This window comes from Amphiura filiformis, chromosome 11 (genome assembly GCF_039555335.1).
Source record: "Amphiura filiformis chromosome 11, Afil_fr2py, whole genome shotgun sequence".
In the NCBI taxonomy this organism is placed as follows: Eukaryota; Metazoa; Echinodermata; class Ophiuroidea; order Amphilepidida; family Amphiuridae; genus Amphiura; species Amphiura filiformis.
Genome location: NC_092638.1, coordinates 47771555 through 47787779, shown reverse-complemented (window position 1 = coordinate 47787779; position 16225 = coordinate 47771555). Strand labels below are relative to the sequence as shown.

General features: G+C 36.0%; 1 protein-coding gene across 2 annotated transcripts in view; it reads right to left on the bottom strand.

Annotated features, from left to right (window-relative positions):
* LOC140164918 (netrin-1-like) overlaps positions 1–16225 on the bottom strand; it is a 183590-nt gene that overhangs the window by 57694 nt on the left and 109671 nt on the right. For both annotated transcript variants that reach the window (XM_072188316.1, XM_072188317.1), the window contains exon 3: positions 2080–2229. In XM_072188316.1, coding sequence (XP_072044417.1) covers positions 2080–2229 — 150 coding nt within the window. The remainder of the gene's footprint in view (positions 1–2079; positions 2230–16225) is intronic.

Sequence of the window (16225 nt, the reverse complement as noted above, 5' to 3'; positions counted from 1 at the left end):
GATGATTGCAGTCTTGCGTTTTGTTAATTATGATGATTTGAATGAACTTGGTTGATATGAAGCATGATTGGCATATCATTATTATTGGTTTCTCATTACATTTATGTGGGAATTCAATTCAATGATGGTATTGGGATAAATAAGTTGTATTTCAACTTGGAAAATTGACATTTTGGTGACTGAAGCAAAAATAATTGTAAAAAGTGTGCATTAGGCCTACATTTTTTAAATTCTGTTTGTTTGCAATTCTAGCTTATTGGGGTATTCGTCATTAAAAACTTCTGTTTGATCAGCACATATATTGATATTAAATGTTTGAAGAAGTTTCACAAAGTGTTTTTATTCTTTTTAAAGTTGAACAGAGTAGCCAAAATACCTTGAGATTTTTGTTTAATTTTGGATTTCTTTTTGTTCAAAAATGTCCAATATCTTACTGCTGTTCTCGCTTTCATGAAAGATTGAAAAGACCAAAACTTATTAAAGCATCAAAAATTGAAAGTGGCTATCATATGCATGCAAAATTAATTGAAATAATTAGTGATAATGAAAGGTCAAATGTTAATATGAAAGGATCAGGGGTAAAATATGAAATAAGGTCAAAGGTAATGTGAGAAAGATAAAGGTCAAAGGTAAGATGTGACTGGCTTGAGGTCAAAGGTATTTGAATTTGAGAGACTGAAGATCAAAGGTAAATGTGAGTGAGAGGTTACAGGTCAAAGGTAAATGTTAGCGATTAAAGGTGAAAGGTGAATGTGGGAAGTTGAAGGTCAAATGTAAATGTGAGAGGTTAAAGGTGAAAGGTAAATGTGAGCCTTTGAAGGTCAAAGGTAAGTATGAGAGGTTAAAGGTCAAAGGTAAAATGTGAGAGTAAAGGTAATGCATATATTAGCAAGCTGTTAAGCAAACTATGTCATATGTCATGCAAAGGAAATGGTTAAAATAGTTCCTCAAGGGTATTGGGTGTGTAGGACTAAAATATTCTTAAGGTAAAGAAAATTGGGAAACAAGTTCAATCAGTATTCTCATTTTCATGCTCATCTTCTGATGGCTTCACTAAGAGTACAGCCAAATACTTGGGTTTGTGATTTTAATTCACTATTCCATGAAATGATCATCAAAATGAGAATACTTTAAAAATTCACTTTACTAACATCAAGATCATTTAAAATTGTAACAAAAAGTTCATTGACTACTGACTTGTACATTTGATCGGAATACAATCGATGATCAAACATGGCCTCACTGCAGATGTCATCTCTCATGTTTTATTCTTTTGTGAAGACTATTATTGAAGACCGAATTAAAAAGACTAATTTGCGTATGACATCCTGTCAATCAGTCCGAAAATGCTGTACTGCGCAGGTCACCTTTGCACTGACATCAGACGCAAACTAGTCTTTTTAATTCGGTCTTCAATTATAGCACTAGGACTGTGGACAGCCATTTTATCTATCAGTCAATGAACTTTTTATGCAAAAGTCAGCATAAATTAGCATATTCATCATTAGTCTTTACATGACCTGTGACTTATAACTTTGCATCAATTTTACCATTCCAAATTGAATACAATATCAACTCATATTGATTACAGAACATCTTGAATTCATGCCAGGCCTATTGCAAAATATAACTGACTCATGGTGTAAGACCAAAGGTTTACCGAGTAAGTTACATACACTCTCATTTTTTTTTGTAGGCTGGTTATGCAGCATATGCATATTGGTTTTTTCTAGTTTATTTGTCATAATAAGTCACATAAAGAATAATGAAGCACTAAAATTGCAAAATATAATAACTTTAAAGTGTTCAGCAAAACATAACATTTCAAATTTAACTGTGCAAGAGTTAAACGCACACAGAATATTTAAACAAATTTGATGACAACATGTATTTAAGGCATCAAAGAAAACATTTTATAGCAATAGAGGTGTGCAAAAACTAAACAAATTTGAAAAGTTTGTGAAAATTTTCAGCATCAAAGAAGAGAACATTTATCAGCCAAAGGTGTGCAACAATCAATTCAAATTAAAGTGAAAAAATAATTTCAAGAACTGTAAAAAAATGTGACGGAATGCTCACTTATACACGGTGCGATGGGCGATCTGCTTTGCTGGTAGCCTTTGGCGCATCTGTTACAAGTAAGACCGGTCACTCCATCTTTGCACGGACACTGACCGCTGGTTTGGTTGCAAATTGTGCCAAGAGAACCAACTGGATGACAGTCACATGCTGCAGGGAGAAAAAAGACAAAACGAGAATGGTGGGGTTATTTGGATGATGCCAGTTTGTTTTAAAGACATTTCTTGCATATAGGTAACAAACTTCAAAATTGTTATATAAGTAAATGACATAATACTTTTATGCATACTACATGTGCATAGAAAAGGGGGTGTTTAGACAGCTAGCTGTCACTCGCACTAATGAGAGGGCGCTTATTAGGGGAGGGTGCTAATTCCGTTAAATACAGTAGTATATTGTACATCTTGTGTTCCACTTGAATGAAATAACACATCCACCAACATCAGAAAATCCGACTTGAAATTACTTGAAATTCAAAAATAAAAGTTAATGCGAGACCTGATGCTGTACAGTATCATTTTTATACAACATTTATTTTCCAGTCTGGATGTACAGACTGGCTCCTAAAGTGCCAACAAATTACAAACTGCTGTACAACTTGTGTCTCTAAAATCATACAGTAAAGTTAGTAGGCCTATACCTGGGGAAAGTGCTTTTTTTTTCTAAATAGGCCTATGTATGGCTACATTATTAGGCTATTCCAGTTGAAATCCATACACCCCCTATGGAAGACATGACCTTAATCTCCCACACAAAGTTTGAAAATTGCAAATGGAGACGCCCATCAGGTAATCCAGTTTGAAATTCACACTCCCTGTGTAGAAGATTAAGGTCATGTCTTCCATAAGGGGAGTAAAGATTTCAACTAGAATGGCTCAATTCATACAACACACCTGCAAGTGACAACACTGGGTTGAAAAAAACTACATCACCTCATCAAAATCGTTAATACCTTTTTTTAACGTTCCCTCAAGCAAAACAAATTAACCATAAATAGAATTTCGTAACTAATAGGGCCCTAAGGTTTAGAAGCAAAGGGGGAAAACTAGAACCTGTATAATTAACTAACACACAAATAAGAGAGAACGTGCAGTTTCATTAACATAGCCAATCAGGTTTATGATATGTAGATAAACGAGCGCTAACAATATTGTAATGGATGTTTTTCATACGTCTGCAGGTGTGATTGGGTACATGTACGCCACAGTCTCAAATGCTTAATGCTCAAACGCTTAAAAAACATATCCAGTGCTTTGCCACGGGGGTAGTCAGTATACAAATGACCATACGGGGACATGCCACAATCATGGGTAGCATTTTGGCCATTTGGAGTATTTGCTAGGCCAATTTTGGTATATGTATGGGTGCTTTTTTAAAACTTTTCTATTTTTTTTTGCTTCGGAAAATAGCAAAATTTTGCCTCACTCACGGTCCCCAAATTTGTTTAAAGAGGTGTAAAAAATTTCAAGACCGTCAATTTGTGTTAAATTTGGCCAAAAATTGTGACTTTCGGTATATCGATGGGTCCAAATTTCTTTAAAAATTGGTATATTGATGGGCCACTTTCAAATTTTCAGTAGCACAGCCCTACCAAAAACAAACTTGAGTTTTTTAGGTCATACCAGAACAAACTAAAATTCATCAAAATTCATATTTTTGTTATTTTTACATCTTGGGAACAAGCATGGCAAACAAGAAAGCAATCTGATAAAAACAAAAATCTGACAACACAATAAATTTAGGATAAAAGTATGTCTATAGTATACATTTATTAAAGCATGAGTAAGGCTGTGGAATTCGGAAACCATAGTAAACCTATGTAAACTAGCAGACGACGCAGTTGATAGCAATTTACATTTGTTAAGAAGTGTCATTTAAACTGGTTCAAAATGACGCACAATGTGATTTTTCAAAACATGTGATATAGCACAATATTTGAAGTTATTATGATGCACAGGTATATCCTCATTTATGTAGAGAAATATCGATAGATGTATGTCCTCAGTTGACACCATAATATATGTTTTTCTTATGCTTATTTCTTGTAATATTGGATTTTAATAACTTTTATGTGTAATAATAGTAAATAATTTTTTGATGTTTTAATATTGTAAAAAGTAACGCAATTTGGCTCTTTGCCACGATGTTATTTTGAATAAATATGAAATAAAATAAAATGAAATGAAATAAATACACAAAGCGCCCCCACACACACACACACAAAATGACCACCACCAGCTTGGTCACTGATGACGGGACCGATGATGACCGATTTGATCATCCATCCATATGTACAAGATGAGGCTGATAATCTCGTTACTCACTTAAATCAATCTCAAGAGACACCGACCTGTCACAAGTGCCATCTACAGGAGTTTAACAAGAACAACACACTCCAAAGCCACACTTTATTTACCAAACATTTTATTTTCACTCATTTTGAAATATTAACAATTTTTAACCCCAATGGGCACTACATGTATACCGGTCAAATTATTGGCCTCAAAGAACTATTTTGATTGGTCGGCACAAGGAGGGCTATGCCATGTTTTGAGCCAATCAGAGATATGGTATAGCCAGCAGGGCTGAAAATGCCATGACATGACATCTAAAAGCTCTATTTTGATTGGTTACTCAGATGATTATACCATATAATTATGAAAGTAACCAATCAGGAGCACTGTAAGAAGGCAGTAGTGCCCCATGGGAAAAATAATAGAATATTATGATCTTCTTGCACTCAATCTTTAAAACATTTTTTCCACAAATGCCAAAACAAAAATTCCGACAAAATTTCATCCCCACATAAAACTCTCCCTTCCTGACAGCGCTCGCGGCATGTTCAGTGACTGATGATCGCTTCAAGGAAGCTATCAGTGATTTTGCTCAGCCAAGGAGATACAATGTCACCACAGATTAATTCATCTTTACACTCCGTTAATCTTTCTAATGTTAAGTGTTCGCTTAATTAAGCACTCAAATTGCCAGCAGAGTTGCCAAACTTTGTCATTTGATAGCCCAATTGGGTGAATTTTGAAGATTTTCGCTGCCACTTTTGACAATGTCCTGTTTCATAGCACCAATGGTTAAGAACAAAATATTGGGTGATTTATCCCATAGAAATCAATAGTTAAGAGAAAAATTGGTGACTTTAAGGTGGTATTACCCACAATTTGGGCTGCAATTTTCAGCAACCCTGATTTTTCTGGCCATGATAACACTTATGATACATCAACAAGCACTTAAGGTATGCTAACTTAGATCATGATACCTGTTCCATTGAGAACATCTCCACAGTTCATTGGCCTCTCCATGCGGTTTTGGACAGGTGAGACAGAACTGACCCTTCAATGATCTGATGCATGGCAATGGTTTAGCGGACATTACAATGAGAGACAAACTGTGATTTAATCAAGTGAACAAGATATTTACTGAGCAAACAGTGATTTAATAAGTAAAATCAATGCAGTTATTCATCTTTTGCTTATGAACAAAGGCAACAATGATGTGATGAAATCAATGAGAATCAGCCTAATGCCGCTAATGTTGCTTTTGAGCTAGTGGTAAATAAAAATTTCTTCAAAAAAGGAATGGGGCACCCAATATGAGCTGGACGGGATATGGTGAATTCCATGGTGATTAGATTTGGTATTAAAATGATTTTTTCAGGGAAGAGTAGAAGCTGATCAAATACGAGAGAAATGCTTCATGGAATGAAGCTTTACGGTAAAAAAAGGCTCAAATTCTTATTCAGCAACTGATAAACTACCTATAACTTGGTAACCAGAAGTTAAATTTTCATGGGTTTACATCAAAATATAGTAGTTTTAAAGGGCTTGTAAATGATGTAAAAAACTTGAAATTTGATATTTTTGACATAAGACTTATTTTCCTTGATCATGTTACATAATGTAGACAAATTTATCATGACAATTAGGCTACCTGCTATTATCATGATTATGAGTAATTAAAAAGTTCGTTCATTTTTACTCATTGAAATTATTTGATATAAAAGGGAAAATACGTACTCAAAATTGTTGGAAATTGATTGCTTTTATTTAATTTGGCTGATGCATCAATGTTTATTAATCATAATCAATTATATAAAACAAAGAAACAGACTCATCAACTTAATTAGTTGTTAATGAACTAATTAAAACCCCATCTTTGATATCATGTTTCAAAGTTGTGAAGATAAGATTCAACGTTCCTTGTTGTCTTAACTATCTAAAGCTTAAACTGCTGCCAGTTCAAGAAAATTGCTGATACAAAATATTTTAGAAAGAAAATTTTTCTATAGACTATGCATACTATGCATCACAATAAATTGCTAGCTTTCAACGATAACAATAAATGAATCAAAATGTTTCATCAAACTAAACAATTGAATTACCCAATCAAATTTGATTACACATAAATGTTGGTGTTGATCCAATGACATTTAATGTGACTAACCCCTATTGACTCACAGCGCCTTATGCTAACATAAAACGTGCCACAACAAATCACCCCATCAACAAATGTACCATCATAACAAAATATCTGTCATCGTCTTCGCTGAAGTACACTACGATGATGGCAATATCTTCTCCCAATCATCATCCCCCCGGAGCTCATTGCCTGCGTGGAACTGTCATATCAACAAGTATTGATTCAGGCATCATCCTGAAAACACCACCATCAAACTCGTATCGATCGTAACTGTTCACGAGGCTTTAGCCTTTTCACTACCGCCGCCACCGCTTCCCCAATCTTCACACAGATATGCACAACATTTTGTCTATAAATAATCACAGCTGATTTATTTCAATCCGGTGTTTTACTGAAAAGTTCAACGACATCAAATTAAGCTGAACATTATATTGCTTTTAACCGACACTGATATTTCATTGTTTTTAATGCATTTCCTTTATGGGGTACATACAGATGAAATTTGGATATAAAAGCTCAAAGACGTGGCCATAAATATTGGCATTGATCGCGGATGTGCGGGCATAAGCTTGGGCTATTTTCGTCTCGCATAACCGTGCTTGCAAAAGTGAAGATGCTTTGAGGCACCTATGAGACACGCGGCATCATTACACCATCAAGCTAATGCATCTCTCGCCATAATACAGCGCTCAAATTGTCTTTAGTCCATCAAATTTGTTTTTCATCTTAAGCATTTATTTCCACGAAGAGTAATAAAATATTTCCACTTGAAAGGACTTGTTTGGGGTTTCTTTAAAATCTACAAAAGAAATCAAATTGAACCTGATTATCAGAATGAGTTCACCATGAAAGAAGACCCACAAAGTACTCAGAGGCATTGATAAATGAAGGCATTTAGTTACTTTATTTATTCCTATAGAGAGAAAGCTAAGTACATCATTTTGTGTGCAACATCAGACTCTTAGGTACCACATTGTTTAAAGGGTTGAACAATTACAGATTTCTGTACACATTTTTGCCTTAACATCTTCACCTAATAAACAACTGTGAGGATAAGTAGACCAATTCATAATCACTATCATGTTTAAAAAATACTTATTCAAAAAAATATAAAAAAGTACAAGAAAAAGGGGACGAGGGGTAGAACCTATATAAAAATCATGTTTGATAGAAGCTCTACACCTACATAGCAAATCATGTTATGAAATGTTAAATGGGCTATTCCCATTGAAATACATACACCCCCTGTTGAAGTCATGACCTTAATCTCACACACAAGGAGATTGAATTTCAAATGGAGCCATCCATTCAGGTAACCCCATTTGAAATTCACACTCCCTGTGTTGGAGATTAAGGTCATGTTTTCCATGGGTGGTGTATGGATTTCAACTGGAATAGCCCAATGTTCCACATTTTGAAATGGAAAGTATTTTTTCCAACAAAGATCAAGACAAGAGGAACTTCTGGATGCGATCTGACAATTTCCTACATTTCCTGCGTTTCACATGATTAAGTAAACAAAGATCATTATAAACACTCTAGAAACACCTCAGGGACAAGATCATCCCTTCCTTTATGGTGAATGCACCTTGACGTACCATTCTAGTCATGCATTTATGATCAAAAATTCCTATTTTTGCTGTGACTTTTATTTAACTTTGCTTGAAGCAATTAAAACTGATATACTAACAGGACATATCCTTCTTCTGAAAATGAGTGCCATCTTTATCATCTTTTTGAATCAAAAGCCCACTGATTGAATTTTCATGTGCAACATGTACATAGATCTAGTATAGACACATGGATATAGCAATGGAATACCATCGGTATAATGGGGCATTATCTTGGTAATGTTTCCCAACAATGATTGGTGTGTACCTCAAGGTTCAAACAGAGGACCAAAAGTCTCAATTCTGACCTCATAATCCAAGCAAGAAACTAAGAACTCAGATAATATATTTCCTAGGGGCACAGTTTCACACAGGCCACCATGTGCCAATGTAAGTGTCTAAAAACCTAGGCGTATGTAGGCCTATACCATATAGATAATTTGTTATTCAATCTTTTTACATTCTATTTCCAGTCATGTTTAACTTCTACTATACGAATTGTTTGTTACAAGATAAAATTTGAATTGAAACAGTTTTATAGCAAATACTTGTTGCATGATTTTGTATAGAATATTCGACATCAAATATATAAATTATAAAGTATGAATCTGCCCTAACGATCTTTGAATGATTTATACAATAATAGACAGGCCAAGGAACCAGATGTAACATTAAACATATATGCAGTTCATTTCCTATTTGTTTCCATTTCCTCATCAGCTACAGATTTAGGTTGATGTGGTTGAGTCAGTTCTTGGTGATGAGCGGCTGAGGGGAAGAGGAAAATAGTGTGTGACACATTGGTGTTGCTTTGGGAGATGCGTTGTTTAGATGCTTAAATATTGTCATTTTCGGTGAAATTAATGATATTTCTTTTGCAAGTTGACAGAAGTTTGTCATGATGAATAAGGTAACGGGTAAATGGGAACATGGGGGATAGTGGGAGGGGGTAGTGCCTTGGATTAGGCTAGTTACAAAAAAGCAATCAAAAAAGGCAATTTTGTTGCAACCAACTGTTGGAATGTTCTCCTTAAATTCAATCATCTCTGACCACTTAGAATCGGCAGATCATCAAGAAGTAGGTAAACCACTTCCATGGCAGTAAGCCATTTTCATCATTATCATTATTAAAGGTACTACAATATATGCCAAGTATAGTTTTTACAGCAAAGAAAGGGTATCCTTCAAACTATATAATGGTACATTTGTATCTCTTCCAATATTAGTACTACCATGATTACATAACAAATGGAAAGATGCAGCCAACAATTTAGGGCATGTTATTTCAATGTAAATTTCAAACATCTGTGTCAAAGTTAAGTTAATTTGAATCTGAACCTAAATGGGGAAAACGTTCTTGAAACAAGCAAGGTACGTGCAAAAATAAATGAAGCGCAAAAATAATGTCCACCTTAACAGTAATGACAGAATAAAGATATTGCTTGTCAACATAAACATTCAACACAGGCCCCATGCCAGACAGTTGGGTATAGACATTCAAGACAATATGACAGTTTCCATTAACTTGACAAATATGAAGAGCACCAGAAAGAAATGATAGCAATTAAATGACTAATACTGTCGACCAATATACCTCGATATGTCACAATTACAAGTATTGAAAACTTAGTAACCCTTCAATGCGAAAGGGGGTGGTAACTTACGTTTGACGTAAGTGATGACAGTCCAAAATCCCAACATCCCCCAAAAAATGCCCACATTGCCAAGCAAATTTGCCTATACAGTCCATATAAACCCACATTCGTTAAAAATGATGCACCAAATGGCTTCGATACATGGAATCTGGGTTTCTCTGAGGGAAGTCAGTTCCGGTTCGACCAAAATTCCTTTCTACAAGGTAAGGCAAAATAAAAAAAAGGTTCATCTCAAAGCTTGCGCGCGCGTTTGTAAAATCCCACGGTTTGACAAAAAACAAATGCGGAAATTTTTTTATTTCAAAAAAAAAATTTTTAGTTTTTCCAGAGAAAAATCGGTAAAATCAGACTTTTTCTCAAAATACCATGAAAAAAGTCTGGAATAAAAAATTTAAAAAAATAAAAATATCGCATTTCGCATTTGTTTTTAAATTTCTCGTGAGCTTTGAGACAAACCTTTTTTTTGGGGGGGGCCTAATACGTATACATCGTATTGCATAACAATAAATAAAGCTTGGCGGTAGCTGTTAATCCATCTCCTTTGTAATACAATACGAATATATCTTTGTGGGAAGGGACTTCTATCAAAATTAATTTCCGATCAGAGATGATATCTGACACCTCCCATAATGCATTTCTTCCATTTCAATTTTCTGTACTGATTTGCTATATTGTGCCACATTGGTCGATAGAGACGAAACATACCTTAATGAACAGAGCACATCCAGATCTTGCAAAATATGTTTATTTCTTGACTAGTGACCCTTGTTCAGCCAGTCCATTCTCAAAATGAAAACAAAAGAAACCTGTAGGCCCTACAAAGTAATGGGAGCGTCATTTGTTGAAATGAGGGGATGTATTATATTGCAAAGGATTCTGGGAAGGGTAAGATATCTGATTTCCGATAGAGAAACCAAGGATCCATGTATTATAGCTTCACTTTGAACATTTTCAACTTGTCACAAATATGCCCCCCCCCCCCCAATAATTCTGTAGCTTCTCTCTAGTCCGAAGGTTTTCTCGCTAGTCCGAAAACCAAATTAAGTTCACTAATCTGAAGGTTCTCTAGTCCGAATATAGAATAAGGGTTAGGGTTAGTATTAGGGTTAAGGTTAGGGTTAGTGTTTAGGGTTAGGGTTAGGGTTAGTGTTAGGGTTAGAGTTAGGGTTAGAGTTAGGGTTGGGGTTAGGGTTAGCGAGCCTTATTCTAGACTAGAGAACCCGATATTCGGACTAGCAAACTTTTTTCAGAATTCAGACTAGCGAATGGTAAATTACGTGTTCGGACTAGTGAACCTTCGGACTAGGGAACCTTCGGACTAGGGAACCTTTGGACTAGAGAGTTGTCACCCCTTATTCAGTCTATGGGCCACCTGTGTTATTCAATGTAAGCTTTTATGAATAAGAACATACGCATGCATGCAAAGATTTTGGCTATGAGGAAACACAGCTAATTCAATTTCTACATATTGTTGGCAATCTTCCTCCCTTACATTGATATGACTAATTGTTGCAATCATATAAGGATCTACAGGGATTTGAACTTGGAAATCATCATTCAATTTGATGTATGTATCAAATAATGTTATAAATGAAAGGAATCTATCTACAGATCTGACTAAAGAAAGAGTTGTCATTTTACATTTTATGAGTTGCAAACAGAAGTATAAAAGCTCGTAAAATATGCTTTCAGAATAAGGGTTGTCCTGGGTGTCAGGACTGCCAGAACAGGTTGACTGTATGGTGCTTATGTGTAGTATTTCTACAATGCAGATATATTTTGGCAGATTTAAAGAGATCCACATTCTTCCTCATGGAAATGACCATTCAATATTCCAATGGCTTGGAATAAGGCTTTCATAAACTGCATGAATGCTCTGTAGGTACTTGACTAATTGTATAGCCAACTCTAGATGGCCTCGACACTTTGGGCCAAACTTAAACCAAGGGAAAGACTTTACAATATCACTAAGCTTTGATTTTTAGGGTCATGCAGGTTAGGGATAAGGTTTAGAACAACAGGGTCCAACAACAGGGCCCGTGCTGAACTTTGCTGGTATCAATTGTAGGATTTGGAGATTTTGATATTGAGATCATAGCATTAGTATTAGAGTTAGAATAAGGGTTGGGTTAAGTAGCCAATTAAAGTTTATACTTTTTCCATGAAACATTATACAAATTTACCTTCCCAAAGTTTTGCCACTGATATCTGACAAATATTTTTTTATTGTCCCTACCAACTATATATATTGTGACTCTAGAGCCACTTACTGTTGAGTGGTACATAAACTGAGCAATGTATGAAGTCATGAAGTTGGCCAATATCTTAGGATGTGAATACACATTTTCTAATGTAATACTAATAACACTTATAGCATGTTAGATATCAATTTGTGATTGAACTGATTTTCATGACTCAGCCCAGCACCTATTATAAATATAAATCACTAAAAGATTATGTTATACTTGACTACAATTGACTTCTAAGTTCTCAAACCTTCTTTTACTCATAATCATTATCCAACGATCCACATCAATTATATGTGATGTTTGCCATACTGTTGGAACCTGCAATTGAGACATACATGAAAATGTCCTAAGGTTGTTGAATTCTGAAGTGACAATCAGAGTCCAGGAAGGATGTAGGCTAAGCCTTTCATCAAGAGGACATTATTCACATACTCACTCCTCGCTAGAGTGCACTGAATAGGTTCAACAATTGGTTTTGAGCAGCAGTTGCAGTTGAGTGTTTCAGGTTTTTATGGTTTTAGTAGGGTTAAGTTTGAGGTACTCTGGTGTCCCTGCAAGGGTTGCTCAGTGACTTAAATCAGAGGGAAGCTGAGACACATTCAATCCCATAATAGGTGGTAGGTCCATCACCCAGAGGCTGCATGAGTGGCTGAAATGCCCCCCCCCCATATCAGTGCTGATATTGCTCATGTGGTACCTCAGTCTAACAATTGCTGCTTTCAATAAAGGCATCGTAATCTGAGGGACCTGAGCCAGCACTGGCGATATTTAGAGAAAAAGAGAACTCTTGTTTTCAATAGCTACTGTCCAAGTGTCATTATGAGATAGGCAGATCCAATATTATGTAACAATGAATGTCCTCATACAAGAATTGACAAGCAACAGCCGCTTTGCACCTAGACAACTGATGCTTTCCTGATATAGTGCCATCACAGACCGTAATGCCCCTGTTTAAGGGGGGGGGGGGAATGTATGAGATAAAATGGCTGCCATTCCAATACAATTCTAAAAACACCTGAGGTCTGACATAAAGTATTCCTTAAATTGAACTATAAGTGGCACCATCATGAAATTTCAATGACCTATCATTTATATTCATTGCTTTTATTTTCATAATAGCCTATTCATTAATCCTCATGCAGGATCTACGCCTTGAGTCAAAGCAAAAAGGAAGCTTGGGGTTAAACAGTCCAGAAGTGACTGGTGTCCTTAGGGATGCCGTCGTATAGATTGCTCATCAATACTCTACCTAGATATGAAATTTTTCACAAGATGGAAAACTAGGTCGCTTATAATCAAGCTACAACCTTAAGACTACAACTGGCCCCGTTCCTGTGGATTGTGATGTCCCGACAAATGGAGAGCGTGTCGCGTGAGCGGCTGTAAAGCAGCCTGTGATCCGTAGCGCAAGCGAGCCCTGAGCCTCAAGTTTAGTGGTGAGATACGTTCCTTTACATGGTTTTTTTTTATGTCGAGCACATTTAGGCATTAACAGCTGAAATCTCGGAGATAACGCTGACAAATCTTCGGCCAGGCACAAGTGACCTGGTGAACGAAGGGGGTTACCATAGATAGCTGGTCGGGGCAATTTTTACAGGACAGTCAAGTGTAACTGCAGAATTAAGTAAGCACTCCCGATTCAAGAGACATTATGTGTCACCACCAAACTTAAGGTGATCCAAGGTATAGTGCTGCGGATCACTAGTGGCTAATGACATAGGTGTAATTCCAGGGGGATGGGGGATGCACCCTCCCCATATTTTGAAAAGGGTGATGATCCATACAATCACCCTCCAATCTTGATACTGCATGGGTGTGTTTTGGACCACATTAACAGCATATTTTGACCATTTTACTTTTTAGGCAAAAAATTGCAAATTTGTAAAATTTCAGTACCCTTATATATAAATGAATCCACATGAAAAACAAACTTTACTAATTTATACATAGAAAGAAAATGCAATGACCTATCACAGGACTATGTAGTCAATGCAGGTTAATAATCCTAAAGTGTTCCAAATCTAACCTTAAGTCTATCCAATGTGGATACAATGCCTTAGTCCACCCCTTAAGCGCAACAAGGATTCCTTGCATCAGAGAATGTTTTAAATTTGCTGATTACAAGCTGAGGTGACCTAGTTGTGGCAATTTGATGCCAGGCAAAAATCCTTTCCTAGACTTATTAAGGTGTAGTTTTTCTGAAGATCAGACTTCTACAGTGGCTGCCATGTTTCTTCACTAAAGATAATATTTGGGAGTATGGAACACAGCTGAGCCCCGTTATTTTACCCGTCATATGGAAACTCATCAGACTAGTGTGTCTCATTTTACAGGAATTCTTCACCAAATTCAAGTTGAAATACCATAATTTCAAATAGAACTATTCAAAAATGTTAAAACTTACACACTTTTACTTGCATATTGATGACAAAATCATTTAGATATCTGCTCTAAATTTCTGCTTATTTTAAAGGTAAAAAAGTTACCAATACTTTAGTGAAAGGCATCAGTTTAAAGGATTGGGTTTTTTTTTAATCCAATTTAAATTTTCAGGTTTGGAGTGTCCCTGAACCTAGAGCCAAATGCTAGAATCATTCATGGTAAAAAAAAGACTTTTTCCATATATGACCCTAGTATTATAATCTTTAGGTCCAGGGACTCTCCAAATCCAAAAAAAAAAAAAAAAAATGGTGGAACTATACTCGCCATCGCATCAGTATGGCAATTATCTTTTTAAACGGATCATGGTGACCTATCAACTTCATCCACACATCACCAAGCAGCTATTTTGCTATCATGTATCGCCCAAAATGAAAACAAACATGCTACGAAAAAGCCAGTTCCCACTTGATTCAATTACATGTTGTGATTCAGTTACGTATCTTGTCTGTCCGTCCCTACAAGGAATTTAACGAAACATTTTACACACATCATACAGGTGTGAATAGAAGCCCTCGTGGCGCTACTACCCACAATGCCTTGCACTGCTCATACTTCTATTCTTCGCCTTTGCAAGCGTTTCTTTTCAACGGTTAACTTTGACTCCATGCGCAACGTTACAAAATTGAGTTATTGACACCAAGACCTGGGCTATTCCGGTTGAAATCCACACACCCCCTATGTAAGACATGACCTTAATCTCCTACACAAGGGGGTGCAGACTTCAAATGAAGTCACCCATTCAGGTAACCCTATTTGATATTCACACTCCCTGTGTGGAAGATCAAGGTCATGTCTTCTATATGGGGTGTATGGATTTCAACTGGAATAGCCCATTCCAATCCACCATGACACAGTTCATTGACCCCAATTAGCTTTTACACTCACAAAATGAACTTTGGATGTATTGGCTACAAAAACTCACACTCCACAACTTTAAGGTTAACCTATAAGCTGTAATTGTTCAATGGAACTTACTGAACTATGTCACTAGAATGAGGTCATTTTGATTCATAATGCGAACACTTGCTGTAACACGAACAGAACAATCTGGACTCTCAAGTGCCCATTTTTAACTTTGCCATTCATACTCTGTTATTCTGCTGACGGCAACCAACAAACAATCTATTAGTATAGCGTTAGCACAACAACATTTCCACTTCTGTCATTGTAGCAACTTTAAGAGCCAAATTCTTTGGCAATAATTGAGACCTGGTTATAAAAAGTTGATAATCTTGTTTCTTGCACAAATTTTCTATTTTACTTTTCTTCAGGAGCTGTTATGTTAAGATTACTTGTAACCAGATTCTTTTCCCCCCATCACCTGATCTGGAAAATATGAACGAGCACAGTCCGGTGAATTTTAACCCAAAAATAGTAAAATGATTCATTCCATTTCACTTTCAATTTACTGTTTTTAGGAGTGATCATCACTGCATAGGAAAGTTTCAAATGGAATTCTCTCTTTTAAAATGTGTTTCCATTTTGATACAAAGAAAAAATGCAGAAAGGAAATAAGGCTGCAGAATCTGCAGATTGATATCAGTTTGGACAATTCCAGTTGAAATCCATACACCCCCTATGGAAGACATGACCATAATCTTCCACACAGGGAGTGTAAATTTCAAATGGGGTTACCTGAATGGGTGAATCCACACCACCTGTGCAATGTCTTCCACAGGGGGTGTATGGATTTAAACTCTAAGGCTGTTTAAACTCTAAGGCTGTTAAAACATACATGTTTACTGTAAGTGTAACCTAC